Raw genomic sequence first — 16,107 nt, forward strand, 5'->3', positions numbered from 1 at the left:
CAATGTGTATCTATTTTGCTGCTTACACATGCCACAGGAACCACTCACCACCACTGCCAGTCACCATTACTGGCTCCAGATTCAGTTACCCATTTACTTGCCCCCTACAGCTGTTCAGAAGAAGAGGGCAAAGCAAGTGCTCCTTCTCCTTGCTCTTGGCATTGCTCTTATGCTTGGAGAGGACAGGTAAACAGGTAGCAACAGCAAGGAAGATGAAGAGTAGGGCTACAGGGCTCTAGGGGTCAGTGGTGCTCGCCCTTCTGGGGTGTTGGCCATATCAGGTGCCCAACAATGCTGACTTTTGATGCCAGCCCTGCAGACCACTCTGCCCTGCATGTCATTGTGGGGCAGGGGGAAACGTGTTTGTGTTACACATCTCAATACACAAAAACCCAGGGTACAATTTTCTGCAGAAAATAATAACTGCATAGGGAATCTAAAAGGTGTGATTCTGAATTCTGCATGGCAATTTAGCTGTGGCTTCTGAGAATTCATCTGCTTCTTGCTTAAGAGATTAGTACTGACCAGTTGGCAGAGGGGAACCATGTTAGCCTCTTGCAACAAAGCAACAGTATTAAAGGCTAATAAATTTGCTATGGCAGAAGCTCCCATGAAATCAATTCCACAAACATTTGTGCCATAATCAGTTTTTATGTTCAAGGTGCCACAATTTTGTTGTTTGTGCTGATGTGTGTATTAAAATATGCCCAAAACTATCCAGAACTGGGTTATTTCCCATTCAGTGTTCAGACAATCAGTATGTTCAGAAGGCTGTTAAGCATCTCTTTATTTTGACATTCATTTAGACTGCAGTTCTGTGCACACTTACCTCGGGGTAAACACTGCTGAATACTGTGGCACTTATTTCTGAGTAAACATGCATAGGACTGGGCTGTATATTGTTTTAATCAGTCAATCAATCAATTAAAACTATGCTATCCAATTCCATGTATACTTACATTCAGTGAACCTTATTCCCAAGTACATGTGCATAGTTAGCATGGCTAAGGACAAGAAACGTGCCTTCCTCTGTTTGATCATATGGTTTATCAAAACATATTTTAAATCATGAAATACAAAAGCACTCACCACATGCCTGGCATTCAGCTATTGTATTCCTCAAAAATGTTGTTTCTTTAACCTTTAAAGTATATAAAATAAGTACATTCATCAGACTTGTTATCTTGAATTGCAGAGAATACAATTGAAGCAATAGTACAACCTGGTTTTTCAAACAGTACTGATTTTTCCATACTCTATTAGATTGGTGTAATTGTCCATATTGGACCACGCGACAAGTCTACTCCATGTAAACAGTCATAATTTCATATTTAGCCTTCTGTTTTCTTCAGCAGAACTACTTAAAGCACATAGCATTTGCCTCAGCTTAAAAGCCACTGCACATCAATCAGAAATATTAATGCTGTGCTTGAACTTTGATTTGGGCTTTAAACCTTTGCTGAAAGAATTACCACCTACATTCTGTGCTTAAATTAATCGCTGAACTCCCAAATGTTAAAATTGGCCAAAACTAGTTTATGTCATATACAAGCAAAGCATTTGGAACTAGACACTGACTAGGTGGTGATCAGGTGGTTAAATTTTTCTGAGATAATTTGGAGTGAACTGTAGGCACATGCCTTCTGGGAGGAAGGGCAGGATATACATTTAATAAAAAACGCCTGACCTCAATCTTGCCTCATTTTATTGCTGTCACATGTCATAAAATTAGCACCGGAGGGGCTCCGTAATTTTGCCAAGTCTGGAAAATTGTGCAGGATCAGGCCCTCACCAGTCATAAATATCTTTATAAAGTCAAGTATCACCATGTTCTGAGCCATATTCTTTCCCGGAATTTAGTCCATGGAGGCCAATGGTGTGATTCAGGAATGAACTATGACATGCATATCTAAAAACAATCAGTTCTCTCTCTAGAACTGGTTATACATTTTGTAATGTGAAGCAAAGAGCTCAGACACTTCAGTGTAGGTTAATTTTCTGCAGAATTAAAAAGATACCCATTTGACTAGTGATCAGCAAAGTATGTATTACATAAAAATGTGTACTATACCTGTTGTCTGAGAAGATCTTTCACATCACTTAGAATTTGATTCATTTGCATCATGTGACCTAATAATTGCCTATTAAAGTCATCTGTAGAGACACCTACAATAATAAAATGAAAACACAAAAATGTGTAATGCAGAAGTTCATAAATCTAGCAATATTAACACATCCAGTCTTCACAGTGTTTCATGTAAGTTAACCCTATCCTGTTAATCTAGAATCTAGGCCAACAAATTTACCATTTGACTCCAAACATGTTTACTGAGGTCCCATTAGTTTCAACAGGATTCATTTCTAAGTAAGTATGATTAGCAATGAAACAATGCAGCACAATTTTATGCATGTTTATTTAGAAATAAGTCCCACTGTTCCAGTGGGGCTTACTCCCAAGTAACTGTGCATAGGATTAAAGCCTTAGTCTTGTAGTTTAAACACTGCGTTGCAGCATAAGGGCTGATCGAGGCATGCATGGATCAGCCCTACAGGACCAACCCAATAACACAGTATCAAATGATCACTTAAAGGTGTTAGTGAACCATCACAGATCAAGCATTAAAGATATAATGTTTGCACATGGAGATGGCAGCAAAGCTGGAAATGATGTCACCAGCCATCAATGACAATACCACTCTTCAATGTTGTTGTTGTTATGTGCCTTCAAGTCGACTACGACTTATGGCGACCCTATGAATCAGTGACCTCCAAGAGCATCTGTTGTGAACCACCCTGCTCAGATCTTGTAAGGTCAGGTCTGTGGCTTCCTTTATGGAATCAATCCATCTCTTGTTTGGCCTTCCTCTTTTTCTACTCCCTTCTGTTTTTCCCAGCATTATTGTCTTTTCTACTGAATCATGTCTTCTCATTATGTGTCCAAAGTATGATAACCTCACTTTTATCATTTTAGCTTCAATGATAGTTCTGGTTTAATTTGTTCTAACACCCAATTATTTGTCTTTTTCGCAGTCCATGGTATCTGCAAAGTTGTCCTCCAACACCACATTTCAAATGAGTTGATTTTTCTCTTATCCACTTTTTTCACCATCCCGCTTTCATATCCATACATAGAGATCGGCAATACCATGGTCTGAATGATCCTGACTTTAGTGTTCAGTGATACATCTTTGCATTTGAGGACCTTTTCTAGTATTCTCACAGCTGCCCTACCCAGTCCTAGCCTTCTTCTGATTTCTTATAATAATAATAAATAAAAAATAAAATTTTATTTTAAGCCGCCTATCTGGCCGAACCAACGGCCACTCTAGGCGACGTACATAAAATGAGAATTAAAATACAAAATATGAATACAAAATAACATCTCTGATCAATCAACCCCCCCACATCAGGGTCTGCCAGATTACCCAGGAGTCCCGTAGGCTCGCCGAAACAACCAAGTTTTTAATCCTTTGCAAAAACCTACTAGGGAGGGGGCATGACGAAGTTCATATGGCAGAGAATTCCAGAGGGTGGGGGCCACAATCGAAAAGGCCCTCTCTCTGGTCCGCACCAGCTTAGCTGTTTTAGCTGGTGGGACCGAGAGAAGGTCTTGTGAGGCAGCTCTCGTCAGGCGGGATATTTGGTGATGCTGAAGGCGCTCCTTTAGATAAATTGGACCGAAACCGTGTAGGGCTTTAAAGGTTAAAACCAACACCTTGAATTGGGCTCAGTAAACAACTGGTAGCCAGTGTAGTTCTTCTAACACAGGAGTAATATGATCATAGCGGCGGCCGTTTTTAATCAACCGAGCCGCCGCGTTCTGTACCAGCTGTAATTTCCGGACTGTCTTCAAGGGTAACCCAACGTAGAGCGCATTACAGTAGTCTAAGCGAGAGGAGACCAGGGCATGTACTACCCGTGGGAGCAGATGGACAGGAAGGTAGGGTCACAGCCTCCGTATCAGAAGTAGTTGATACCAAGCTGCCCGGCTCACCGCAGAAACCTGAGCTTCCATGGACAGCTTGGAGTCAAGAATGACCCCGAGGCTACGAACCTGGTCCTTCAGGGGCAATTTTACCCCATTCAGCACCAGGTCAATATCCCCCAACCTACTCCTATCTCCCACAAGCAGTACCTCGGTCTTGTCGGGGTTCAGCTTCAGCCTATTACCTCCCATCCAATCACTTACGGACTCCAGGCACTTGGAAATAGTATCCACAGCCAACTCTGGTGAGGACTTGAATGAGAGATAGAGCTGAGTGTCATCCGCATATTGGTGACACTGCAACCCAAATCTCCTGATGATTGCCCCCAGCAGCTTTACATAGATGTTAAATAGCATGGGAGAGAGGATAGAACCCTGTGGCACACCACAGTTGAGAGGCCAAGGGTCTGAAACCTCATCTCCCAAAGCTACCCGTTGATGCCTGTCTGAGAGATAGGAATGGAACCACCGTAGAACCGTGCCCCCTATTCTTATTCCCCGCAGGCGATCCAACAGGATACCGTGGTCGACGGTATCGAAAGCCGCTGAGAGATCAAGGACGACGAGGAAAGAATGTTCTCCCCTGTCTAACGCCCTCTTCAAATCATATCCATATCCAGTCCTGAAGCCCGACTGGAATGGATCTAGATAGTCTGTTTCCTCCAAGTGTGTCTGTAACTGCTTGGCCACCACTCGCTCAATCACCTTGCCCAGAAATGGTAAGTTAGAGACTGGGCGAAAGTTGTTCAGCTCTTGGGGATCCAAGGAGGACTTTTTTAAAATAGGTTTTATTACCGCCTCCTTGAGGGCAGATGGCAGTGCACCCTCTTTCAAGGAAGCACTATTGACTCCATTTTGGTTAATAACTGTGCCAAGTTATTGATAATCCTTGACAAGTTCAATGTCCTCATTGTCAACTTTAAAATCACATCTCTTCTGTTGTCATTACTTTAGTCTTCTTGAGGTCCAGCTGTAGTCCTCCTTTTGTGCTTTCTTCTTTAACTTTCATCAGCATTCATTTCAAATCATTACTCGTTTCTGCTAGTAGTATGGTATCATCTGCATATCTTAAATAATTGATATTTCTCCCTCCAATTTTCACACCTCCTTCATCTTGGTCCAATCCTGCTTTCCGTATGATTTGTTCTGCGTATAGATTAAATAAATAGGGTGATAAAATACACCCCTGTCTCACACCCTTTCCGATGGGGAACCAATCAGTTTCTCCATATTCTGTCCGTACAGTACCCTCTTGTCCACAGTATAGGACAATCAGATGCTATGGCACCCCCATTTCTTTTAAAGCATTCCATAGTTTTTCATGATCTACACAGTCAAAGGCTTTGCTGTAATCTATAAAGCACAGGGTGATTTTCTTCTGAAATTCCTTGGTCCATTCCATTATCCAACATATGTTTGCAATATGATCTCTGGTGCCTCTTCCCTTTCTGAATCCAGCTTGGACATCTGGCATTTCTTGCTCCATATATGGTAACAGCCTTTGTTGTAGGCTCTTGAGCATTACTTTACTTGCATGCGATTTTAAGGCAATAGTTTGATAATTACTGCATTCCCTGGGATCCCCTTTCTTTGCAATTGGGATGTATATTGAACGCTTCCAGTCTGTAGGCCATTGCTTAGTTTTCCATATTTGTTGGCAAGCTTTTGTCAAAATTTGGACAGATTCAGTCTCAGTAGCAAATAGCTACTCTATTGGTATGCCATCTGTTTCTGCTGATTTGTTTCTTCCAAGTATTTTAAGAACAGCTTTCACCTCACATGCTAAAATTTCTGGTTCATCAGCATACGGTGCCTCCATGAATGAATCTGTCATCCTTGCATCTCTTTTATAGAGTTCTTCAGTGTATTGCTTCCATCTTCCTTTTATTTCATCTGGGTCAGTCAGTGTGTTTCCCTGTTGATTATTCAACATCCCTACTCTTTGTTTAAATTTCCCTTTCATTTCTCTATTCTTTTAGAATAGGGCTCTTGTTCTTACCTTTTTGTTGTCCTCTTCTATTTCTATAGAATAACAATTGTAATCGTTCTCTTCGTCCCTATATACTAATCGCTGTATTGTTGCATTTAGGGTTCTAACCGTGTTTCTATCTCCTTTTGCTTTCCTTCTCTCTCTCTAAAAATTTAACGAGTTTCATCAGTCATCCATTGAGGTCTTTCTCTTTTTAACTAGAGGCATTGTCTTTTATTTATTTATTGCACTTTTATACCGCCCCACAGCCGAAGCTCTCTGGGCGGTTTACAGCAACCAAAAACATTAAAACAAATATACAATTTAAAACACATATTTTAAAAACAATTTAAAACACAATTTAAAAATTTAAAACAATTTAAAACACATGCTAAAATGCCTGGGAGAAGAGGAAAGTCTTAACTGGCGCCGAAAAGATAACAGTGTTGGCGCCAGGAGCACCTTATCAGGGAGATCATTCCATAATTTGGGGGCCACCACTGAGAAGGCCCTCTCCCTTGTTGCCAGACTCCCAGCTTCCCTTGGAGTAGGCATCCAGAGGAGGGCCTTTGATCTTGAACGTAGTGTACGGGTGGGTTCGTATTGGGAGAGGCGTTCCATCGGGTATTGTGGTCCCAAGCCGTGTAAGGCTTTATAGGTCAAAACCAGCACCTTGAATCGAGCTCGGAAACATACAGGTAGCCAATGCAAGCGGACAGAATAGCTTCGGACCGTCTGATCCCTGTGACCAATCTGGCCATTGCATTTTGCACAAACTGCAGTTTCCAAACCATCTTCAAAGGCAGCCCCATGTAGAGTGCATTGCAGTAATCTAATTTGGAGGTTACCAGAGCATGGGCAACTGAAGCCAGGTTATCCCTGTCCAGATAGGGACGTAGCTGGGCCACCAACCGAAGCTGGTAGAAGGCACTCCGTGCCACCGAGGCTACCTGAGCCTCAAGTGACAGAGATGGTTCTAGGAGAACCCCCAAGCTACAAACCTGCTCCTTCAGGGGGAGTGCAACCCCATCCAGGACAGATTGGACATCCACCATCCGGTCAGAAGAACTACCCACTAGCAGCATCTCAGTCTTGCCTGGATTGAGCTTCAGTTTATTAGCCCTCATCCAGTCCATTGTCTCAGCCAGGCACCGGTTCAGCACATTGACAGCCTCACCTGAAGAAGATGAAAAGGAGAAATAGAGCTGCATGTCATCAGCATACTGATGGCAACGCACTCCAAAGCTCCGGATGACCACACCCAAAGGTTTCATGTAGATGTTGAACAGCATGGGGGACAGAACTGACCCCCGAGGAACCCCATACTGGAGAGTCCAGGGTGCTGAGTAATGTTCCCCGAGCACCACCTTCTGGAGGCGACCTGCCAAGTAGGAGCGGAACCACTGCCATGCAGTACCTCCCACTCCCATCATCATCATCATCATTCTTTATTGCGGTCAACGACCCATCAAACGCATAAAATTTACAAACAGTGCATCAATTAAAATAAAATTCGCACTCAAATACTAGAGTGGCAATAAATCAACTACAAGAGAAGGTTAAGAGTAAATAACGGTCGTTTGCTCTGAGCTGCATTAAAATATTTAGCCACAGCAATCAAATGGGGACTATCATTGCCGGCTAGCAACCATGTCATCCACTGCTTTAGAGATCTGTGAGGGTGCTTTTGTATGAGGGGTGTAATATATCGGTCCCTTTCCTCAGCATATAACGGGCAAGCAAAGAGAACATGGGAAAGTGTTTCTACATGTCCTTCTTTACACAGACAAAGGCATTGTGCTAGTGGGATTCCCTTAAATCTACCCTCCAGTAGGACTGACTCTAGGCAGTTGAAACGGGCCTTAGAGAAGGCTAATCTGTATTTAGGGTTCGTTAAGATGTCTAAATAGGGAGCATGTTTTGGAAAGTTAACATTCAAGTTGTGTTGAAGGGGGGAGCAGACTTTAGCTGCAGCTTGCATTGTGGATTGACTGTCAATGTCCTTAAGCCGGGACCTGATAATCTGCCTAGCCTTACTGGGATCTTGGGAGGCAAGAGGTTCTGTGGATAGGCCTAGATAAGGAAGCTTTTCTAGAAAGCATTTCATCCAAGTGGAAAGGTACCGATCTTCCCCAAGGAGCGACAGGAAGCCTGACGGACGTACAAAAGTAATTTGGATCCAGAGATTAAAGGCAAGGGACCAAGCTCAGCATTCGACCGAGCTAGATCCCGCCTCTACTCTCAAAACAGCATTTGGAACACAATTGGGGACTCCAAAAATCCGTCGGAGAAAGTAAGAAAATACTGATTCAACCGAAGGATTGAAAGCATGTACCCAAAGTTGGACACCATACAGTAATTGGGGTAGTATTTTAGCTCTAAACACCTGGATGGCTGCCGGTATGTATTGTCCCCCATTTTTATAGAAGTAGCGTATAATACTCTTCATCGCTGTCCATGCCGTCGCCACTGACGCACGTATGTGTGGCACCCAAGAAAGGGAGGAATGAAATACAATGCCTAGATATTTATAGGATCTAACTTGCTCAATAGTATGTCCGTTGATTTTCCATACAGGGGTTGAGGAGGATTTTGCAAATGCTAGGATTTTGGTTTTTGAAAAATTAATTGTGAGGGAATTCTCTGAGCAGTAGGTCATGAAAATCCTAATCAGGCGTTTAAGGCCAACTTTAGTAAAAGAAAGCAGAGCAGCAGCATCCGCATAGAGCAGGATGGGACAGCTCTTTCCTCCAATTTTGGGCGGGTGTAGGTCCGGCGAGAGGCATTTGGGAGCCAAATCATTCAGGAAAAAAAAAACTGAAGAGGAGAGGGGCCAGCACACATCCCTGTCTGACCCCTCTTGACGTAGTAATTGAATTGGAGAGGTCTCCCTTAGGGCCGCAGCGGACTCGGAGGGAAGTATTCAAATGCAAATTGCATATCAAAAACAGCAGCCTCCTGTCAATAGATGTTTTAGCCAATTTGGCCCACAGAATATCCCTCGGAATAGAGTCGAACGCCGACTTCAAATCAATGAAGGCAACGTATAGGCCACTCCCTACCTGGTTTCTGTATTTTTCAGCTAGATGATTTAATAGAAGGCAGTGGTCCATTACCGATCTGCCGCTCCTGAAGCCTGTCTGTTCCCATCCCATCACGTTTTCCTCCTCCATCCAGTTGGACAGTTTCCTCTTAAGGTAAGTGGCATAAAGCTTGCCAATCACCGAAAGTAGGCTAATAGGTCTATAGCTGGCGGGCTTATTCCTAGGTCCTTTCTTATAGATAGGCACAACTATGGCTTCCTTCCAAGACTGTGGAAAGTGTCCTTTATTATTAATCAAGGTGAAAAGATTGGCCAAAATGGGTGCCCACCAGTCTGGATGTGATTTTAAGATCTCTGCATCGGACCGCAATACCTGGTGGAATGCCTCTCCTGCTATGTATCTACCCGCTCGCTGCGCTTGACGTCGAAGGCCCTTCTCTGGGTTCCAACGCATAGCGAGGCCCGGACAGCAATAACTAGAACTAGGGCCTTCTCAGTAGTGGCCCCCAAATTATGGAACGACCTCCCTGATGAGATACGCCTGGCGCCTTCTTTGTTATCTTTTCGGCGCCAGGTAAAGACCTACCTCTTTGCCCAGGCTTTTTAAATTTAAATTTTAAATTTCAAATTTTAATTTTTTTGTTGTTGCAATCTTGTTTTCACATATGTTTTATAGTGCATTTTATTTATACTCACTTGTATTTTAACCTGTTTTTATTGTTGTACACTGCCCTGAGAGCTTATTGCTAAAGGGCGGTATAAAAGCACAATAAATAAATAAATAAATAAATTGTCACCACCAGGTGCTTTAGCCGGTCTTAGATTTTTGATCAAGTCAATTATTTCTGTCTGCGAGACCGGTGGCCATGTAGGGAGAGGTTCATAATTGTCTGCTGGAGGGAGCACTGGGAGGGGATGCTGCAGATCCTTTTGGAAGTCCGCAAAATGTTGCTCCCAAACACTTGGGAGGATATTACAAGGGGCTGAATTGAAGGGTCTGGTAGCACCGTTGACTAATGACCAAAATCTTTTGGGATTTTTATCTTGGGCTGCTTGTCTCAGGGATTCCCACTCTTTGTGTAGCGCTAGCCGTTTTTTAGTAACTATAAGAGCCTTATAGTCCCGCTTGGTCGTGTAATAAGCCTCAGGCAAGGCTTTGGCATTTTGGTGGCGATAGCGAATATATATCTTTTTTAGTTGTCTCTTTAGGTCTAAACATTCTTGATCATACCATCTGTGTGGGCCTGAATGGACATTTACTCGTCTGGGAATGTTATTAGGTGCTAATAATGGTTGAAATATCTCAACCAGGGAATCGAATATATTTAGCGTTTGGGAAAGATTGGGGGAGTTCTCAATAGACTCCTGTAAGGTCTTCGCCAGGGGAGATGTTATAAATTCCGCTATTTTGGAGGCAACTATCTGAGTCCATATAGGGCATTTGTATTGGAGCAAGTGATTGACAGCCTGATTACATTTTGCCTCTAGCCGGCCATTCGTCTTTAATCGCAATGAAAGAGATAGAGGAAGGTGATCACTGTCTAGTCTATTGCCAACTGAAAAGTCCATTATTGAATTCAGAAGATGGTGCGAAATGATCGCGTAATCGATCACACTACTTCCTCTATTTGAAATGTATGTATATTCCGCACAGGCATCGAGGGGGTTTAGGCCGTTAAGGATGGTAAGATTATGACTGCCGGTAATGCGAGTCAGACATATTCCCAGATAGTTAATGCTGTGATCTTTGGAGGTTCTCTCTGGCTCAGGAACTAGATGTGCGTTAGCTTCACCCCTCCATAGGTTAGAAGCCAAGAGGCTCTCATTGTTCTGGCCAATCCTAGCATTAAAATCCCCCAGGATAATTACCAGGGCTTTGGGGAATCGTGCCTCCAGCTCTATAAGGAAGTGATCTAAGTCCTCCCATATTTGCTCTGTAAGTGCCTTAGAGGTGGCCGGGGGAATGTAAACATTAATTAGTAAGAAAGATAGCGTGTCAAAGGTCAAGTGAACAGCCATGGCCAAATTGTGGCAAGATGGGATCCTATTACAATGGGCATTTAATGCTGTGGAGATCAGGATTGCCGACCCTCCTTTAGGGCGTCCCTTAGATAGAATTGGTTGTGGGACTGCAGGTAAGGATATAGAGTTAAAGCCATCAATATTTAAGTCGTTGGTATGCCAAGTCTCCTGTAAGCAGATTACATCCTGATGTTTTAAGAAGTTGATAAAGTCTGGGACATTTTGTTTAGCAGGCCAGCCAGCTATGTTCCAGGACAGCATCCGTAATATACATACAGTAAACGGTAAGGTGTTAGATTTACATGTAGGGTAAGTTGCCTCTAGTGCGGGTAGCTTATGCTGGGAAGGTCAATGCAGCATTTCAGTATGGTTCAGTAGGTTCATTCCTCCCTTGTGTGCTGCCCCAGAGGGTAGGCGCGATTTCGAGGTTGTGGGCTGGGACAAAGATAGTTCAGTTGAAGAGTAGGTCGTATCCGGAGTGGAGGAGGTAGGCACTTCCTCAGTGGAGCTCTTTGGTTGATTCGTATCTAAAAGGCGTTGTATTAGACAGTATAGTTTATTGATAACCATACTCTCTCCAGTTCTGTTAATTGAGAGTATAGATCCGTCAGTTGAATCTCTTCCAGTTCCAGCTCCCCCAGTAAGGTCGAGAGGGGTAGGGCCAGGACAGGTGGTATGTCAGGCAGAGTTCGTTCTTTATGTTGTGGATATACAGGATACAGAGTTGCCTCTGTTTCTGTCTCTGAGTAATGTGGACTCATTGAGCTTCCAAGGTGAGGCCACAGTGGTTCTGGAGCTGCAGAATTGGTATAATAACGTTGTATCAAAAAGCCTCTGCCATATAATTCTTCTCTTTTCCGAAATATCTGATTAGTTATTACCGTGGAATGTAATGTCACAATTAAGCGCCATGTTCCAGGTCTAGTGGATACATTGATCATGGATTTAATATAATTAGTAGGTTGTCCAGGATGTAAAATTTGGGCAAAACAGTTATCCAGATAGTTTATATTTGGAAAAGAGGGCCAGCTCCTTGTCGCCCTAGAGTTATATGATAGTACCAATTTCCCAGGCTGCAGAACCAAATTCCAAGGATGAGGCTGCATTTTAGTATAAAATGTCTTTTGGTTCTGTTGTGCAGACATTGAAGTAAAGCTCTCTTCGTCAGAAATAGGTTCGCTGAGAGAGCTCCCTCTAGGGTGTGAAGGAGATACTTCCTGGAGGTTGCTTGGTTTAGATGGTAGTGACAAAACATGCTCTCTCATAGTAGAGGTCGGTTTTTGTGGTTCAAGTAATTTGAATAATGGTTTGAAGTCCATTTCCTTGGATTTCTTACAATTCTTTGTTTGCCTTTGTTTCTTCTTTCTTAGCTGTTCCTTTTGCAGGCACCAGCTGCTGAGCAGAGCCAGGCGAGCCAGGACCCATCCCCACAGGAGCTGGCTGCTCCAGATGGCCACATACGAACTGTGACCCCCAGGACTTCACCAAGGCGGTTAGTAGACTATTTGTTTCATTAATGAAGGATTTGATTAGTCTCAGTTCCTGTAAGATAATAAGTTGTCCATCTGAGTCTAATCCTTTAAAAGCGTCATTAGCCTCAGCTACCGGGAAGCATGGTCCAGAATCTCCAAAGGATTTTATGGTAGGGGAGTTTTCGCTGAGTTGTTCGTAATATGAGTCAATGGTGAGAGTCTCCAAGGGGGGTGAGTCGTGGGATGAGTTGAGAGAGTTTAGAGAGCAGTTAAATCCTGCATCTCACAGCTCCTCCGCTAAACTTATAGCCGTGTCATTGGCAATATTTTCTGTCTGATTATTGATGAGGAAAGATTTCCCTAGTGACCATTCATGTGCCACTGCTTGTAAAGGGACCTTTGTCTGAGGGTTCTGTGTATTCAGGGGATGCAATACATCCTGCATTCGAGGGAAATAGTTATCTTGGGCTGCCGTTTGTTTGATCCATTTCCATTCTCCATGACAAGCTCTTCACCTCTCCCAAGCGTTAGCTCTCCTTATTGTAGCCATTGCTTGATATGTTACATTGAAACACTAGCACCTTCCGCTCTCGTAATAGCTGCAGTGCTTATCTGCTTATCTGCTTTTGCATATAGTTGTCCGCAGATCAGAGACGTTTTAAAAGGATTCCAGATAATTACTCTTGCAGAGTTGCAAGGAATGTAGCAGTCGCCCAGATTAATGGCAGCAATTAGTCCAACTGTAGGGCTTCTGTTTACCCTGCTGCCACTCTTTTATTGCTTTTTGCTGTAATCTTTCTGATACCAGCAGATGCTAAGCAAAAGCAGCTTGAATATGGTAATGTCAGAGTTCCAAATCGTAAAAGATTAAAACACGTATTTGTTATAGAATTCTACTGTCTGCAAGAGCTTACAGATAGGCTTCTTACCGGAAGAAGATCCTTGCCGGAAGACCCTCCCACTCCTAACTCAGCCAGTCTCTCCAGGAGGATAGCATGGTTGATGGCATCGAAAGCTGCTAAGAGATCAAGGAGAATCAACAGAGTCACACTCCCCCTGTCTCTCTCCCGACAAAGGTCATCATACAGGGCAACCAAGGCTATTTCTGTGCCAAAATCAGGCTTGAAACCCGACTGAAGTGGATCCAGATAATCGGTCTCATCCAAGAGTGTCTGGAGCTGGCCTGCCACCACTCGTTCCAGGACCTTGCCCAGGAATGGAACATTTGCTACCGGCCTATAGTTATTAAGATTTTCTGGGTCCAGGGAGGGCCTCTTCAGGAGTGGTCTCACTACTGCCTCTTTCACGCAGCCAGGGACCACACCCTCTTGCAGAGAGGCATTAATCACTTCCCTGGCCCAGCCAGCTGTTCCATCCCTGCTAGTTTTTATTAGCCAAGAAGGGCAAGGATCCAGCACAGAAGTGGTTGCACGAACCTGTCCAAGCACCTTGACAACGTCCTCAAGCTGCACAAACTGAAACTCATCCAAAAAATCGGGACAAGGTTGTGCTCTGGATACCTCGCTTGATTCACCTGCTATAACACTGGAGTCTAAGTCCTGGCAGATGCTAAAGATTTTATCATTTTTGCATTCTTCCGTGATAATGTCTCTGACTTCACTCCACAGTTCTTCTGGTTCTCTGTCAACTAAGTTTAAAGCCTCAAACCTGTTCCTTATTTGATCTTTATATTCCTGGGATGTTATTTAAATTGTGTTTTGGCATTATGATTGCTTTGTTGTTCTTCTTTAGCTTTATTCTGATCTTCGATATGACCAGTTCATGATCTGTACCGCAGTCTGCTCCTGGTCGTGTTTTCATAGAATAGTAGAGTTGGAAGGGGCCTATAAGGCCATCAAGTCCAACCCCCTGCTCAATGCAGGAATCCAAATCAAAGCAGAATTATTGAACTTCTCCATCTTCTGTTACCAATTATATAATCAATTTGATTCCTATATTGACCAGTTGGTGATGTCCACGTGTACAGTCGTCTTTTCAGTTGCTCAAAAAATGTGTTTGCAAGAAACAAATTATTGGCTTCACAGAATTCAGTAAGTCTTTCTCCTGCTTCATTTCTGTCTCCTAAGCCCCATTTCCCCACAATTCCTAGTTCTTCTCTGTTCCCTGCTTTTGCATTCCAGTCCCCCATGATTATCAGCACATCTTGTTTTGGTGTGTGATCAATTTCTTCCTGTACTTCTGCATAAAATCTTTCCAATTCCTCTTCTTCTGTGTTTGCTGTTGGAGCACAGATTTGGATGATGATTTTTATGTTAATAGCGTTCCCGTTTAATCTCATTGGTATCACTCGCTCAGACCTTGCATTGTAGCTCCTAATTGCTTTTGCTACAACACATCTCACTATTAAAGCAATCCCATTTCTTCTTAATTTCTCATTTCCTGCATAAAATGTTTTGTAGTTGCCTGATTGAAAATGTCCCATTCCCATCCATTTTAATTCACTCACACCCAGTATTGTAATGCTGATAAGTTCCATTTCTTGCTTGACAATTTCCAACTTTCCCTGGTTCATGCTTCTCACATTCCATGTTCCTATTGTGTGCATCGTACAACTCCAAACTCTCCTTTCACATCTGTGCGCATCAGCCTCTGGGCTTCCTTTCGGCTTTGACCCAGCTACTCGGACTCATCCTTTGTTCTTCCCCAGTAGCTCGGTGAATGCCTTCTAACCTGGGGGTCTCATCTTCCAGCACTATCTCGTGTTGCATTTTGGATACTCTGTTCATAGGGTTTTCATGGTAAGAGGTATCCAGAGGTGATTTACCATCACCTTCGTCTGAGTTTGGATGCACCTTAGTCTGGTGTTTCAGCTTTGACCATTCTGCCGTGGGTGCCCCTTCTAGGAGTCTAGCCTCTTGGTCTAGACTCCTGACGGCATTGCTCTCAGCTTCTTCAACTCTCAAACCCCCTCACCACGTTAAGGTGTGCATCCTAGAGCGGGCCACTCTTCAATAACACTCTGTATATTAAAATATGACCTGCCTTGAGAGGATTGTGTGGCTCTGAAAGGCCTTGTAGAAATACCTAAATAAAATAAAATAAAATAAAATCCTGCATGGAGGACACTAATCAACACATGGAGGTGGCAGGAATCACTGAAATGATGTCATGTAACCGATTCCATATTCACCACCACCCTTCCACATGCACACAGTTATGGTTGTTGAAAGACACACCAGTTTTATACCGGCTTTCCTCACAGGAAGTATATAAGTGGGCATCATAAACACAGCAGTACTAGCACCTTAGACCTCATGTGACATTGATGTTTTGTGCAGCAATCTTAAGATGCACATCTGTCCAAAGTGGAAGAAATGCAGCTGTTACAGATTTCTGTGCCACAGCTCTCACAAGGTCAACCACCACTGACTTCATTCTAATAAACAAAACACAGAGACCTCCATGCACTGGTGAAGACATGATTCCAATCCCCCCCCAACATATGCTAAAGCAATTCAGTTTAAATTGTTTTTGGCTCCGAGGTTGATATATCTGTTGAACAGGTTTACTAGAAAAATACTAGAAAACATGCCCATGGTACAATGCAACCCAAGCTAATACTGTTGTAAGAACATACACACCTACTCTTAAAAAA

At 43.2% G+C, this 16,107-nt stretch overlaps 1 protein-coding gene across 1 annotated transcript in view; it reads right to left on the reverse strand.

Moving 5' to 3' along the window:
* Positions 1-16,107, reverse strand: part of THBS4 (thrombospondin 4) — a 73,399-nt gene that overhangs the window by 35,277 nt on the left and 22,015 nt on the right. The window contains exons 5-6 of the mRNA XM_061619766.1: positions 2,072-2,166; positions 1,090-1,141 (exon numbers count right to left, since the gene is read on the reverse strand). Of these exons, the coding sequence (XP_061475750.1) occupies positions 1,090-1,141; positions 2,072-2,166 (147 nt within the window). The remainder of the gene's footprint in view (positions 1-1,089; positions 1,142-2,071; positions 2,167-16,107) is intronic.

The sequence above is a fragment of the Rhineura floridana genome, chromosome 1 (assembly GCF_030035675.1).
Source record: "Rhineura floridana isolate rRhiFlo1 chromosome 1, rRhiFlo1.hap2, whole genome shotgun sequence".
Taxonomy (NCBI): Eukaryota; Metazoa; Chordata; class Lepidosauria; order Squamata; family Rhineuridae; genus Rhineura; species Rhineura floridana.